The sequence below is a fragment of the Perna viridis genome, chromosome 3 (genome assembly GCF_037379345.1).
Source record: "Perna viridis isolate PV_CMFRI_1.1 ecotype Kerala chromosome 3, ASM3737934v1, whole genome shotgun sequence".
In the NCBI taxonomy this organism is placed as follows: domain Eukaryota; kingdom Metazoa; phylum Mollusca; class Bivalvia; order Mytilida; family Mytilidae; genus Perna; species Perna viridis.
This window is the reverse complement of record NC_142447.1, coordinates 40,611,581-40,627,149: the sequence shown is the minus strand read 5'-3', so window position 1 is coordinate 40,627,149 and position 15,569 is coordinate 40,611,581. Positions and strand designations below refer to the sequence as shown.

At 32.8% G+C, this 15,569-nt stretch overlaps 3 protein-coding genes across 3 annotated transcripts; all 3 read left to right on the top strand.

Moving 5' to 3' along the window:
* Positions 1 to 742: 742 nt before the first annotated feature.
* Positions 743 to 3,160, top strand: LOC148622269 (uncharacterized). The gene is made up of 5 exons (XM_088571986.1): positions 743 to 808; positions 916 to 1,365; positions 1,607 to 1,777; positions 2,013 to 2,303; positions 2,556 to 3,160. Exons 2-5 carry the CDS (start codon positions 922 to 924, stop codon positions 3,060 to 3,062), a joined length of 1,413 nt encoding a protein of 470 aa, XP_088428112.1. The 5' UTR covers positions 743 to 808; positions 916 to 921; the 3' UTR covers positions 3,063 to 3,160.
* A 2,391-nt stretch (positions 3,161 to 5,551) lies between these two features.
* On the top strand, positions 5,552 to 8,372 carry LOC148622268 (uncharacterized). Its single transcript, XM_088571985.1, has 5 exons — positions 5,552 to 5,599; positions 6,167 to 6,616; positions 6,865 to 7,035; positions 7,225 to 7,515; positions 7,768 to 8,372. The coding sequence occupies exons 2-5, from the start codon at positions 6,173 to 6,175 to the stop codon at positions 8,272 to 8,274; spliced, it is 1,413 nt and encodes a 470-aa protein (XP_088428111.1). The 5' UTR covers positions 5,552 to 5,599; positions 6,167 to 6,172; the 3' UTR covers positions 8,275 to 8,372.
* Positions 8,373 to 11,687: 3,315 nt separating this feature from the next.
* LOC148622267 (uncharacterized) lies at positions 11,688 to 14,500 on the top strand. Its single transcript, XM_088571984.1, has 5 exons — positions 11,688 to 11,727; positions 12,295 to 12,744; positions 12,993 to 13,163; positions 13,353 to 13,643; positions 13,896 to 14,500. The coding sequence occupies exons 2-5, from the start codon at positions 12,301 to 12,303 to the stop codon at positions 14,400 to 14,402; spliced, it is 1,413 nt and encodes a 470-aa protein (XP_088428110.1). The 5' UTR covers positions 11,688 to 11,727; positions 12,295 to 12,300; the 3' UTR covers positions 14,403 to 14,500.
* The last annotated feature ends 1,069 nt before the right edge of the window (positions 14,501 to 15,569 follow it).

Below are 15,569 nucleotides of genomic sequence, written 5' to 3'. Positions count from 1 at the left end.
CGTGTTTAAGTCGGGAATTTGATCAAGTTTCAGTTTAGTTTTGTTAAAGCAAGCTTTATACTTTTCCTGAATAGACCTGGCTAATGCATTAAGTTTTAAATAAAAAATCGGTGTCTTGTAGCATTTAGTTTGGCAGAACAAAATGTATCAAAACCTCCAAATAGATGTTGAATCCTGACAAATGTGACAGAATTTAAATACTGGTATATTTAACATAGTTGGAAAGTCGTCCTAATATTACTGCTTTTAATAAGCCAGTAGTTTTCGGTAGTAAGTAATATATATTTTCGTGTGTGCATATTATACACCTACGGAAGAATGATTTATCATTGTTATGAGAATATGAAATATTCCGAATTTCACAAGAATCAAATGCATGTATACAGAAAAGACTGGGTAATTATATGTACAGTGTCCAGGACACTATCCTGAAATAAAATAATCTACATAAACCCGATCAATGAATTTCAGACAAAATCATAATTTGCAGAAGGTCTTAAAACCTGACTAATTTTCTAAATATATTTGTTTTTGAGTTGGGAGAATTTGACATGATTTTTCTCTTATATAGGGTAATAAATTTAAATCTTTTATGATTTTACACCTTCATCTCAATAACGTATTTGGAATATCTCAAAACTTTTCCTATAATAGTAGTATCCTGTTTAAACTTGCTAATGACGTAGCCCTTATGTGCTTTATAAATAGGGTAAAAACCTTACTTAATTCAAAATATTACAGATAGCCACGTAAAGAAAGTGTTAAAAGTCTGCTGATAAAAAACTTGATATAATCACTGATATTTCAGGTAAGTAAGATAACAAAAACAAAAATTCAAAAGTTTATATACATCATATCAGTGAAACAAAAAGTATGATAACACTTAAAATTACATAGGAAATATTTGTATTACAGTTTACAATGGCACTACCCGGAGGACCAATGGAAATATGTTTCTCCTTTGACACCACAGGATCTGTGAATAGTTGCATCAATGAAGTCAAGGGCAAAGTTCAGGATATGATTAAGCGTCTCCAAGTTGACATACCCGGAATACGAATGGCTGTCCTCGCTCACGGCGACTATTGCGATTACAAAAAGTATGTTACAAAACATATTGATTTCACGACAAGTGTCGCTGACTTGTGCTCATTTATTAAAACTGTTGATGGAACTTTTGGAGGTGACGGAGATGAATGCTATGAACTTGTCTTACAAGAAGTTCAATCTTTGTCTTGGACACCAGAGTCAAAAAGGGCATTGGTTGTGATTGGAGATTCAGACCCACACGAACCGGGATATAGCTTTGGTGGGAAAACTTACAATATTCACTGGCGAAAAGAAACTTACAACCTGTTAACAATGGTGAGGTTTATTTTTTCTATATGATCAAGTAATTCTTGGAATATTTTCAAAATACTTTATGTTAAAAGTATTTAAATATTCAAAGTTTTGATTAAGCAAAATCATCAATAAAAATGAAATACCATACATTAAACAAGATGATTGAAAATAATTAGAAAGACCATAAAATGTTTATGTTCATTTCAATATTATCTGAATTTTGAGATATTTTTTGTAATTTTTCGTGATTCATACTTTACAGAACGTTAGAATATATGGAGTACAGTGTGGAGGATACGCTTCATCCACTGACTTTTATAACAAGATCTCCAGTGCTACAGACGGAAAATGTCTAAAACTTGAGAATTTCGCCAACATGTTCGATTTTATGATGGCTATTTGTTATAGAGAACATGATGAGACCCTTTTACATGTAAGTCTTTAGAAACATAATCACAAATATTTAAAACTTTTTAAAATCACAATTTCATCAAAATTAATTGAACTTAAAATACTGCTTTGCAAGAAATGTCAAAACTAAGAAAGTAATTCGAAATATCATATAAAATAATTCTTTTTGGATAAACTAGTTTGTTTGTTTTTTTTGTTTTTTGTTTTGTTTCGGTTTTTTTTAAGTTAACAAAATTGCACGTTGCTTTCTATTATAGAACTATGAAGCTGAGGTTCGAGCAAGGGGAACTAATATTCACAAAGATCTTGAAGAATTGTTCGGAAAACTCAAGAGAGATGATACAATGGAAATTATGGATACATCTCCTTCGCCCCCTGTCGCTTTAGCCAAAATACCATCACTTACCAAACCTCCATCATTCAAAGTTCTAAAGCCTGTATGTAAAATGTCATCTCGAACTGCAAGAAAACCTCGAACATCACACTTCAGGTCAAAACATGAAAGACTGATGGACAAAAGGAATGAGGAGAGGTTGTCTAAGTACAAGGTACTAATATTAGATAAATTACAAAGTATACACTTAAAACACGCTGCGAAATTTCATAAATCCCTGTAGATTTATCCCTATATAATCATATTTATTTGTTTATTGTGTATCACATATTTTTTCAATACAATGTCGTATATCAAAGATTTTTGAAAAAGGTAATTGTTTTCTAAAGTAGGTAATTATCGTATAATTCGGGTTTGTACTTAATAACAAAACTGTAATTAATTGGATTTTTTTTTACAATTTTAGTTGAAGAATTTACCTAAATTGAAAAGAGAGAAAGTACCAGAAACAAACTTCATGTTGAATGATGCACCATGGTCTAAGTGGGAAATAGCCATCACTTCAAGAATCCCTGAAGGAGAATTGCCAACAGACTATACTCCACGGAAAGGAATATATTCCGGATACAGGAAAAACAATATTTGTGGTGGGGTATACGATAAACCAGCTCTCTATGAATTTGCTGTTCAGACATTAGAAAATGGTAAAAAATACGTTGTTTACTGTAAATGCAACAAAGGTTTTTCTAAAAGCAAAGCATCATGGGAATCTAAGTTGCTGTCTAAACCAGAAGTTAAAAAAGAAGTAGAAGGCATTTTGAGTAAAGGAGGCAGATTGTTTGTGAGAAGATACCTCTTGACAAAATCTAAAACATCATCAGATAAACTTGGTGATTTACGACATTATGACTACGCATGGAGAGGACAGAGAAATGAAAGGACTTCTCCTAGAAGTGTTCAAATCAAGTATTAGTAGTATTTGGAAATATGACTATTAATCGTACATGGCATCATTGTATATACATTACATCTTAATCTGTATTAAATGTTGTATTAAAATGCTTTTGATGATTTATGTGCATTATTTTTGGCTGAATCTCTTTGCCAGCAATTTGGACATTAATTTGGTGTAGTACACACAGTAAGTATGAATACAGCAACATTGTTTAAACACACTTGTGTGGGCGAAAATCAAATTTTAGTCGAGACACAAGGATGAGTTCTCCAAATTTACATATGAGAATGTCGACGCATGGTGGAATGTTAACCTGAGATCGCGCTAGAATTTTAACAAATAGGCTTCTGAAACCGGGTTATGTTGCTACAAGATTGAAGTCATCATCACTACAGTCGTCATCATGAAGTCGTGGATCGTTACAGTGTATCAATCTTCGCCCTGAAAACTGATTTGTTCAATATGTCATAGTTTTTCTTTCCTCTTTCGTATCCCGGACATGACTTTCATGAGCAAATCGGTGGGTGTTTCTAGAAAAGCAGAGAACGCTACCGGTGCACCTGGTCCATGCTGTAAATCCCTACCACAGAGACAAGGTGCCTTTCAAAATTGATCTTGATCATTATGAAATATACGTAAAGTTCATGATGAAAATTTCTAAAACGAAAAGCAGTTGAAAAGCGGGTTATGGTGATTAAATAATGCGAGTTTATGGCATCCATTCCAAAAGGGTGGACAGTCCAAAGAAAGCTGATGATACGCCGTTCTCGGAACTTTCATCATGTTTTCAGTTACTTTCATGTCGTTAATTCTGTGGTTTGCCTCCCGAAAATGTTCACCGATTGGACAATCCTTTCCATTGGTGACGCTTAGTTTGCGTTCTACAAAACGATCAGCCAACCTCCGATAGGTCTCGCCCACGTAAACTATTTCACAGTGTTTTTGGAAACCACAGCGTAGACGACGTTTTCTGAGGTACGTGTGAAACCATCTTTTAATTTAAAGACCTTTGCTGGCCCGACGACCTCATCAGTTTCCCAAGTAAATAGGCACATCGAACAGCTTGTTCACTTAGAGTGCCGTGTGTCTTTGTAACTGGCAGGGGGCGTCTAGTGGCACTCTTGAAAGAACTCGACATGCCTTTTTTCTTTGGAAAATGCTTTTCATTTTAGAAATGTTTATTTTGAACTAGACTCATATTTCATAATGATCATGATAATTTTTTTAAGGGCACATTGTCTCTGTGGTAGGGATGGACAGTTTTCTTCTAAATACTCTTTGCCCCTGACGAAGGCCGTAAATATTTTTCAATATTTTTACGTTTATTCATATTTTATTTGTATTTAGTTCCTTTTTACCTTTTAAACGTGGTAATTGTTTACTAATTCATTATTCTTAAGATTTGATGAAACCGAAAATATTTTTTTAGTTTAGCTCTATCATCTTTCATTGGTCTTTGATTAAGATCCCACATACTTTGTAAACATTATTAAGTATACCGGTATGCAACTTTAAAATGACCTTCCTGGACTACATTCTTTTGATTATCGCTATAACCTTGGTTCCCTTGATTACTCTTTCTTTCTTCATACGTACATGGTAAATTCAATTCTTTATTCATCTAAGACTATGAACAATAAGGGGAGCAAATAATTCAAATGAAACATTGGAATGGTTGTAACGTTTTTTTTTTTTTCAGTTACCTCAAATTTTCGAAGTAAATACAGTTCAAGTAATTTACTCAGTTGTGTAAATGGAAAAGATTATTTCTGTGGTGCTACTATTATTAGGTGGAAATATATGGTAATTGCAATAAAAGAAACTTAACCGAAACTTAAGTTCATCAATTCCATCAATTTAGTAAAAAGATACATGAAATTATTCATCTGTTGTTGTTTGCAGTGTGTTTCACTTTGACAAACTTTGTAAATATTGATAACCCGTATCGAAAATTATTTCATTGTTATGAGAATATTCTGCGTGATGGTTAAAACTTATATTCAAAATCAAGAATATGCATAATGAAATTCAATGTTTCGAGGAAATATTATATTCTAGTACCTGTTTGATTGAATCAGGTGATAAACATACACACAATTCTTTTTTTTTAATTAAAGATTGCAGGTAATCTTGACCATAGTGTAGAAATAAGTTCAAACTCTCTCAACAAGATAGTGTTAAAACAGGTCAAATTCTCCCAATAAATCACATGTAATGTGTTGGGAGAATTTCAGATATCAACGAAGAGATTTGAAATAAAGAATTGAAAACAGAGCAAAATCTAATGAAAACAATTCATTTCGTTGTTTCGTTTTCTTATTTTGAATTTAATATGTAAAATAAGAATATGCAACAAGCAAATTACTTGCTTGTTAATAATGTACTCCTTAAAACCCTATTCGGAACATCTCCAACTTTTTCCATACTTGCAGTGATCTGTTTTAACTTGTAAATGACGTGACGCCCATGCACTATATATATAGGATAAATGTTCACTTGATAGTGTTAAAATAACTGTCCTGAACGAGGATCATCGAACACGGAATATTAAAAAAGTAAGTTTGACAGTAAATATAATTTGCTGATATACTCATTCAGAATTCATATTAGTTCAGTACAATTTAGCCATCTTTTAAGAGCACTATTTTGTTAAAAATTGTGAAATCTGGCGAAATTCTATATAATAACTATTGATTATAAAAGAATTCATAGTAATTATTACAGCCTATTCTATAATCTAAAATATCATTTCCTACTATCAAAATATGTATTTCAACACAATATATGGTTAAATCTGTTAAATCTGGCTTTGGACGATGTTCAATTATATTAATGTTAACGTGAGTTCTCATTGTGCGGAAACAGAGTGATTTGTTATTAACCTTATAAAATGAACTATCCTGATAAAAATACCATTTTCACCTTCTTGTTTTAAGTAGGAGCCAAAATTATATACGTATTAAATTAATAATTCATAATACATGTATAAGTGCTTGTAAAAGAACGATGAATAAAAAATAATATTTTTTCCCGTAAAACATTTGGCACAAATGAAAGATAAAAAGGTACAAAAATGCAAAACGCAGATAAAAAATTATAAAAGAGAATAATTTGTATTTTAGGATACAATGGCACTACCCAGAGGACCAATGGAAATATGTTTTTCCTTTGACACCACAGGATCTATGAATAGTTGCATCAATGAAGTCAAAGGTAAAGTTCAGGATATGATTCAGCGTCTCCAAGCCGACATATCCGGAATACGAATGGCTGTCCTCGCTCACGGTGACTATTGCGATTATGACACATATATTACCAAACATATTGATTTCACTACAAGTGTCGCTGACTTGTGTTCATTTGTTAAAACTGTTGATGGAACTTATGGAGGTGACGGAGATGAATGCTACGAACTTGTCTTACAAGAAGTTCAGTCATTGTCTTGGACACCAGGGTCAAAAAGGGCATTGGTTGTGATTGGGGATTCAGACCCACACGAACCGGGATATAGCTTTGGTGGGAAAACTTACAATATTGACTGGCGAAAAGAAACTTACAACCTGTTAACAATGGTGAGGTTTATTTTTTCTATACGATCAAGTAATTCTTGGAATATTTTCAGAATACTTTATGTGAAATGTATTTAAATATCCATATTTTTGATTCCTCAATAAGAAATGAAATATCATACATTTAACAAGATAATTGAAAATAATTAAGAAAGACCATACAAGTTTTATGTTCATTTCAATATTATCTGAATTTTGAGATATTTTTCGCAATTTTTCGTGTTTTAACTTTAGACATTCATACTTTACAGAATGTTAGAATATATGGAGTACAGTGTGGAGGGTACGCTTCATCCACTGACTTTTACAACAAGATCTCCAGTGCTACAGACGGAAAATATTTAAAACTTGAGAATTTCGCCAACATGTTCGATTTTATGATGGCTATTTGTTATAGAGAACATGATGAGACCCTTTTACATGTAAGTCTTTAGAAACATAATCACAAATATTTAAAACTTTTTAAAACAACAATTTCATCAAAATAACTTGAACTTAAAATACTGCTTTGCAAGAAATGTCAAAACTAAGAAAGTAATTCGAAATATCATATAAAATAATTCTTTTTGGATAAACTAGTTAAAAAAATTGCACGTTGCTTTCTATTATAGAACTATGAAGTTGAGGTTCGAGCAAGGGGAACTAATATTCACAAAGATCTTGAAGAATTGTTCGGAAAACTCAAGAGAGATGATACAATGGAAATTATGGATACATCTCCTTCGCCCCCTGTCGCTTTAGCCAAAATACCATCACTTACCAAACCTCCATCCTTCAAAGTTCTGAAGTCTGTATGTAAAATGTCACATCGAACAGCAAGAAAACCTCGAACATCACACTTCAGGTCAAAACATGAAAGACTGATGGACAAAAGGAATGAGGAGAGGTTGTCTAAGTACAAGGTACTAATATTAGATAAATTACAAAGTATACACTTAAAACACGCAGCGAAACTTCATAAATCCCTGTAGATTTATCCCTATATAATCATATTTATTTGTTTATTGTGTATCACATATTTTTTCAATACAATGTCGTATATCAAAGGTTTTTGAAAAAGGTAATTGTTTTCTAAAGTAGGTAATTATCGTATAATTCGGGCTTGTACTTAATAACAAAACTGTAATTAATTGGATTTTTTTTAACAATTTTAGTTGAAGAATTTACCTAAATTGAAAAGAGAGAAAGTACCAGAAACAAACTTCATGTTGAATGATGCACCATGGTCTAAGTGGGAAATAGCCATCACTTCAAGAATCCCTGAAGGAGAATTGCCAACAGACTATACTCCACGGAAAGGAATATATTCCGGATACAGGAAAAACAATATTTGTGGTGGGGTATACGATAAACCAGCTCTCTATGAATTTGCTGTTCAGACATTAGAAAATGGTAAAAAATACGTTGTTTACTGTAAATGCAACAAAGGTTTTTCTAAAAGCAAAGCATCATGGGAATCTAAGTTGCTGTCTAAACCAGAAATTAAAAAAGAAGTAGAAGACATTTTGAGTAAAGGAGGCAGATTGTTTGTGAGAAGATACCTCTTGACAAAATCTAAAACATCATCAGATAAACTTGGTGATTTACGACATTATGACTACGCTTGGAGAGGACAGAGAAATGAAAGGACTTCTCCTAGAAGTGTTCAAATCAAGTATTAGTAGTATTTGGAAATATGACTATTAATCGTACATGGCATCATTGTATATACATTACATCTTAATCTGTATTAAATGTTGTATTAAAATGCTTTTGATGATTTATGTGCATTATTTTTGGCTGAATCTCTTTGCCAGCAATTTGGACATTAATTTGGTGTAGTACACACAGTAAGTATGAATACAGCAACATTGTTTAAACACACTTGTGTGGGCGAAAATCAAGTTTTAGTCGAGACACAAGGATGTGTTCTCCAAATTTACATATTAGGTCAGAATGTCGACGCATGGTGGAATGTTAACCCGAGATCGCGCTAGAATTTTAACAAATAGGCTTCTGAAACCGGGTTATGTTGCTACAAGATTGAAGTCATCATCACTACAGAAATTTTATGGTCGTCATCATGAACTCGTGGATCATTACAGTGTATCAATCTGCGCCCTGAAAACTGATTTGTTCAATATGTCATAGTTTTTCTTTCCTCTTTCGTATCCCGGACACGACTTTTCATGAAGAAATCGGCGGGTGTTTCTAGAAAAGCAGAGGACGCTACCGGTGCACCTGGTCCATGCTCCCAGTTTTTAGTGTAGTCCGATTTGCTCATTTGCTTTTGTTACTTTGTATGTATGCTTTAATTTACATTAAGTTCTTTTTATGGTGTATCCATCAGCACCATGAAAACTAATTTATTCAACGGGTCATAGTTTTCCTTTCCTCGTTTGTCTACCCCGGACTTGACTTTTTATGAGCAACTCGGCGCGTGTTTCTAGGAAAGCAGAGGACGCTTACCCTACCGGTGCACCTGGTCCATGCTCCCAGTTTTTAGGGGAGTCCGAGTTGCTCATTTACTTTTGTTACTTTGTATGTATGATTTTAGTTACTTTATGTTCTTTGTTGTGTATGTCTCTTTTCCATGTCTGGTCTTAGTCCCTGGATTACATTCTTTTGATTACCGCTATAACCTTGGTTCCCTTGATTACTCTTTGATTACCGCTATAATCTTGGTTCTTTGGTTCTCTTGATTACTCTTTGAGTGAACATGCGATTAAACTCCCTTTTGACTCTAACCGCCTGATAGTACATATTTTTTGTAGAAACAAGGAAATTTATTCCCTACTCGTAAGGGAAACTGAGTATAAATTTTTGGTAGATTATGTTACACGTAAAATTGCTTCCACAATTTCCGGAAGACAATTTTTCATGAAAATGAGCTGTAAATTGAAAAAAAGAAAAGGGAATAAAATCTCAATATAACTACAAAACAAAACCAAAATTTATAATTCTTAAGCGAACAAGTTTGATAATTCGGCAAGTGAAAATCTTACTCAATTATAAAATTTGTTTCAACCTTCTGTTTAAGTTTGCAAAAAATAAAAATCAAAACTAAAACAAACAAAGAAAACAAAAATGCAAATAAAAACAAACAAACAAACAAAAAATTGTGTCCTCCTTAGTCATGTTAATGTCGTAAAGATACAGCTTGGTCATGGGTTTGCGGTTCAGACATTAGAAAATGGTAAAAAATGCCTTGTTTATTGTAAAGTAAGAAAGGTTTTTTTCTAAAAGCAAAGCATCATGGGATCCCAAGTTGTTGTCTAAACCAAAAATTTATACAGAAGTATGTGAGAAGATACCTCCTGACAAAATGAAAGGACTAGAAGTATTGCAGAGAAAATTGTAAATCCCTACCACAGAGACAAGGTGCCTTTCAAAATTGATCTTGATCATTATGAAATATACGTAAAGTTCATGATGAAAATTTCTAAAACGAAAAGCAGTTGAAAAGCGGGTTATGGTGATTAAATAATGCGAGTTTCTGGCATTCATTCCAAAAGGGTGGACAGTCCAAAGAAAGCTGATGATACGCTGTTCTCGGAACTTTCATCATGTTTTCAGTTATTTTCATGTCGTTAATTCTGTCGTTAAAAGGGCATATCGAACAGCTTGTTCACTTAGAGTGCCGTGTGTCTTTGTAACTGGCAGGGGGCGTCTAGTGGCACTCTTGAAAGAACTCGACATGCCTTTTTTCTTTGGAAAATGCTTTTCATTTTAGAAATGTTTATCTTGAACTAGACTCATATTTCATAATGATCAAGATAATTTTTTTAAGGGCACATTGTATCTGTGGTAGGGATGGACAGTTTTCTTCTAAATACTCTTTGCCCCTGACGAAGGCCGTAAGGCCGAAAATTTGGGTTAATATTTTTCAATATTTTTACGTTTATTCATATTTTATTTGTATTTAGTTCCTTTTTACCTTTTAAACGTGGTAATTGTTTACTAATTCATTATTCTTAAGATTTGATGAAACCGAAAATATTTTTTTAGTTTAGCTCTATCATCTTTCATTGGTCTTTGATTAAGATCCAACATACTTTGTAAACATTATTAAGTATACCGGTATGCAACTTTAAAATGACCTTCCTGGACTACATTCTTTTGATTATCGCTATAACCTTGATTCCCTTGATTACTCTTTCTTTCTTCATACGTACATGGTAAATTCAATTCTTTATTCATCTAAGACTATGAACAATAAGGGGAGCAAATAATTCAATGAAACATTGGAATGGTTGTAACGTTTTTTTTTTCAGTTACCTCAAATTTTCGAAGTAAATACAGTTCAAGTAATTTACTCAGTTGTGTAAATGGAAAAGATTATTTCTGTGGTGCTACTATTATTAGGTGGAAATATATGGTAATTGCAATAAAAGAAACTTAACCGAAACTTAAGTTCATCAATTCCATCAATTTAGTAAAAAGATACATGAAATTATTCATCTGTTGTTGTTTGCAGTGTGTTTCACTTTGACAAACTTTGTAAATATTGATAACCCGTATCGAAAATTATTTCATTGTTATGAGAATATTCTGCGTGATGGTTAAAACTTATATTCAAAATCAAGAATATGCATAATGAAATTCAATGTTTCGAGGAAATATTATATTCTAGTACCTGTTTGATTGAATCAGGTGATAAACATACACACAATTCATTTTTTTTAATTAAAGATTGCAGGTAATCTTGACCATAGTGTAGAAATAAGTTCAAACTCTCTCAACAAGATAGTGTTAAAACAGGTCAAATTCTCCCAATAAATCACATGTAATGTGTTGGGAGAATTTCAGATATCAACGAAGAGATTTGAAATAAAGAATTGAAAACAGAGCAAAATCTAATGAAAACAATTCATTTCGTTGTTTCGTTTTCTTATTTTGAATTTAATATGTAAAATAAGAATATGCAACAAGCAAATTACCAAATTTGCTTGTTAATAATGTACTCCTTAAAACCCTATTCGGAACATCTCCAACTTTTTCCATACTTGCAGTGATCTGTTTTAACTTGTAAATGACGTGACGCCCATGCACTATATATATAGGATAAATGTTCACTTGATAGTGTTAAAATAACTGTCCTGAACGAGGATCATCGAACACGGAATATTAAAAAAGTAAGTTTGACAGTAAATATAATTTGCTGATATACTCATTCAGAATTCATATTAGTTCAGTACAATTTAGCCATCTTTTAAGAGCACTATTTTGTTAAAAATTGTGAAATCTGGCGAAATTCTATATAATAACTATTGATTATAAAAGAATTCATAGTAATTATTACAGCCTATTCTATAATCTAAAATATCATTTCCTACTATCAAAATATGTATTTCAACACAATATATGGTTAAATCTGTTAAATCTGGCTTTGGACGATGTTCAATTATATTAATGTTAACGTGAGTTCTCATTGTGCGGAAACAGAGTGATTTGTTATTAACCTTATAAAATGAACTATCCTGATAAAAATACCATTTTCACCTTCTTGTTTTAAGTAGGAGCCAAAATTATATACGTATTAAATTAATAATTCATAATACATGTATAAGTGCTTGTAAAAGAACGGTGAATAAAAAATAATATTTTTTTCCGTAAAACATTTGGCACAAATGAAAGATAAAAAGGTACAAAAATGCAAAACGCAGATAAAAAATTATAAAAGAGAATAATTTGTATTTTAGGATATAATGGCACTACCCAGAGGACCAATGGAAATATGTTTTTCCTTTGACACCACAGGATCTATGAATAGTTGCATCAATGAAGTCAAAGGTAAAGTTCAGGATATGATTCAGCGTCTCCAAGCCGACATATCCGGAATACGAATGGCTGTCCTCGCTCACGGTGACTATTGCGATTATGACACATATATTACCAAACATATTGATTTCACTACAAGTGTCGCTGACTTGTGTTCATTTGTTAAAACTGTTGATGGAACTTATGGAGGTGACGGAGATGAATGCTACGAACTTGTCTTACAAGAAGTTCAGTCATTGTCTTGGACACCAGGGTCAAAAAGGGCATTGGTTGTGATTGGGGATTCAGACCCACACGAACCGGGATATAGCTTTGGTGGGAAAACTTACAATATTGACTGGCGAAAAGAAACTTACAACCTGTTAACAATGGTGAGGTTTATTTTTTCTATACGATCAAGTAATTCTTGGAATATTTTCAGAATACTTTATGTGAAATGTATTTAAATATCCATATTTTTGATTCCTCAATAAGAAATGAAATATCATACATTTAACAAGATAATTGAAAATAATTAAGAAAGACCATACAAGTTTTATGTTCATTTCAATATTATCTGAATTTTGAGATATTTTTCGCAATTTTTCGTGTTTTAACTTTAGACATTCATACTTTACAGAATGTTAGAATATATGGAGTACAGTGTGGAGGGTACGCTTCATCCACTGACTTTTACAACAAGATCTCCAGTGCTACAGACGGAAAATATTTAAAACTTGAGAATTTCGCCAACATGTTCGATTTTATGATGGCTATTTGTTATAGAGAACATGATGAGACCCTTTTACATGTAAGTCTTTAGAAACATAATCACAAATATTTAAAACTTTTTAAAACAACAATTTCATCAAAATAACTTGAACTTAAAATACTGCTTTGCAAGAAATGTCAAAACTAAGAAAGTAATTCGAAATATCATATAAAATAATTCTTTTTGGATAAACTAGTTAAAAAAATTGCACGTTGCTTTCTATTATAGAACTATGAAGTTGAGGTTCGAGCAAGGGGAACTAATATTCACAAAGATCTTGAAGAATTGTTCGGAAAACTCAAGAGAGATGATACAATGGAAATTATGGATACATCTCCTTCGCCCCCTGTCGCTTTAGCCAAAATACCATCACTTACCAAACCTCCATCCTTCAAAGTTCTGAAGTCTGTATGTAAAATGTCACATCGAACAGCAAGAAAACCTCGAACATCACACTTCAGGTCAAAACATGAAAGACTGATGGACAAAAGGAATGAGGAGAGGTTGTCTAAGTACAAGGTACTAATATTAGATAAATTACAAAGTATACACTTAAAACACGCAGCGAAACTTCATAAATCCCTGTAGATTTATCCCTATATAATCATATTTATTTGTTTATTGTGTATCACATATTTTTTCAATACAATGTCGTATATCAAAGGTTTTTGAAAAAGGTAATTGTTTTCTAAAGTAGGTAATTATCGTATAATTCGGGCTTGTACTTAATAACAAAACTGTAATTAATTGGATTTTTTTTAACAATTTTAGTTGAAGAATTTACCTAAATTGAAAAGAGAGAAAGTACCAGAAACAAACTTCATGTTGAATGATGCACCATGGTCTAAGTGGGAAATAGCCATCACTTCAAGAATCCCTGAAGGAGAATTGCCAACAGACTATACTCCACGGAAAGGAATATATTCCGGATACAGGAAAAACAATATTTGTGGTGGGGTATACGATAAACCAGCTCTCTATGAATTTGCTGTTCAGACATTAGAAAATGGTAAAAAATACGTTGTTTACTGTAAATGCAACAAAGGTTTTTCTAAAAGCAAAGCATCATGGGAATCTAAGTTGCTGTCTAAACCAGAAATTAAAAAAGAAGTAGAAGACATTTTGAGTAAAGGAGGCAGATTGTTTGTGAGAAGATACCTCTTGACAAAATCTAAAACATCATCAGATAAACTTGGTGATTTACGACATTATGACTACGCTTGGAGAGGACAGAGAAATGAAAGGACTTCTCCTAGAAGTGTTCAAATCAAGTATTAGTAGTATTTGGAAATATGACTATTAATCGTACATGGCATCATTGTATATACATTACATCTTAATCTGTATTAAATGTTGTATTAAAATGCTTTTGATGATTTATGTGCATTATTTTTGGCTGAATCTCTTTGCCAGCAATTTGGACATTAATTTGGTGTAGTACACACAGTAAGTATGAATACAGCAACATTGTTTAAACACACTTGTGTGGGCGAAAATCAAGTTTTAGTCGAGACACAAGGATGTGTTCTCCAAATTTACATATTAGGTCAGAATGTCGACGCATGGTGGAATGTTAACCCGAGATCGCGCTAGAATTTTAACAAATAGGCTTCTGAAACCGGGTTATGTTGCTACAAGATTGAAGTCATCATCACTACAGAAATTTTATGGTCGTCATCATGAACTCGTGGATCATTACAGTGTATCAATCTGCGCCCTGAAAACTGATTTGTTCAATATGTCATAGTTTTTCTTTCCTCTTTCGTATCCCGGACACGACTTTTCATGAAGAAATCGGCGGGTGTTTCTAGAAAAGCAGAGGACGCTACCGGTGCACCTGGTCCATGCTCCCAGTTTTTAGTGTAGTCCGATTTGCTCATTTGCTTTTGTTACTTTGTATGTATGCTTTAATTTACATTAAGTTCTTTTTATGGTGTATCCATCAGCACCATGAAAACTAATTTATTCAACGGGTCATAGTTTTCCTTTCCTCGTTTGTCTACCCCGGACTTGACTTTTTATGAGCAACTCGGCGCGTGTGTCTAGGAAAGCAGAGGACGCTTACCCTACCGGTGCACCTGGTCCATGCTCCCAGTTTTTAGGGGAGTCCGAGTTGCTCATTTACTTTTGTTACTTTGTATGTATGATTTTAGTTACTTTATGTTCTTTGTTGTGTATGTCTCTTTTCCATGTCTGGTCTTAGTCCCTGGATTACATTCTTTTGATTACCGCTATAACCTTGGTTCCCTTGATTACTCTTTGATTACCGCTATAATCTTGGTTCTTTGGTTCTCTTGATTACTCTTTGAGTGAACATGCGATTAAACTCCCTTTTGACTCTAACCGCCTGATAGTACATATTTTTTGTAGAAACAAGGAAATTTATTCCCTACTCGTAAGGGAAACTGAGTATAAATTTTTGGTAGATTATGTTACACGTAAAAT

Coding starts and splice junctions, on each gene's coding strand:
- LOC148622267 (XM_088571984.1), top strand. CDS start 12,301: ATGGCACTACCCAGAGGACCAATGGAAATATGTTTTTCCTTTGACACC. Junction 12,745..12,992: donor CTTACAACCTGTTAACAATG/GTGAGGTTTATT, acceptor CATACTTTACAG/AATGTTAGAATATATGGAGT. Junction 13,164..13,352: donor ATGATGAGACCCTTTTACAT/GTAAGTCTTTAG, acceptor TTTCTATTATAG/AACTATGAAGTTGAGGTTCG.
- LOC148622268 (XM_088571985.1), top strand. CDS start 6,173: ATGGCACTACCCAGAGGACCAATGGAAATATGTTTTTCCTTTGACACC. Junction 6,617..6,864: donor CTTACAACCTGTTAACAATG/GTGAGGTTTATT, acceptor CATACTTTACAG/AATGTTAGAATATATGGAGT. Junction 7,036..7,224: donor ATGATGAGACCCTTTTACAT/GTAAGTCTTTAG, acceptor TTTCTATTATAG/AACTATGAAGTTGAGGTTCG.
- LOC148622269 (XM_088571986.1), top strand. CDS start 922: ATGGCACTACCCGGAGGACCAATGGAAATATGTTTCTCCTTTGACACC. Junction 1,366..1,606: donor CTTACAACCTGTTAACAATG/GTGAGGTTTATT, acceptor CATACTTTACAG/AACGTTAGAATATATGGAGT. Junction 2,304..2,555: donor AGAGGTTGTCTAAGTACAAG/GTACTAATATTA, acceptor TTACAATTTTAG/TTGAAGAATTTACCTAAATT.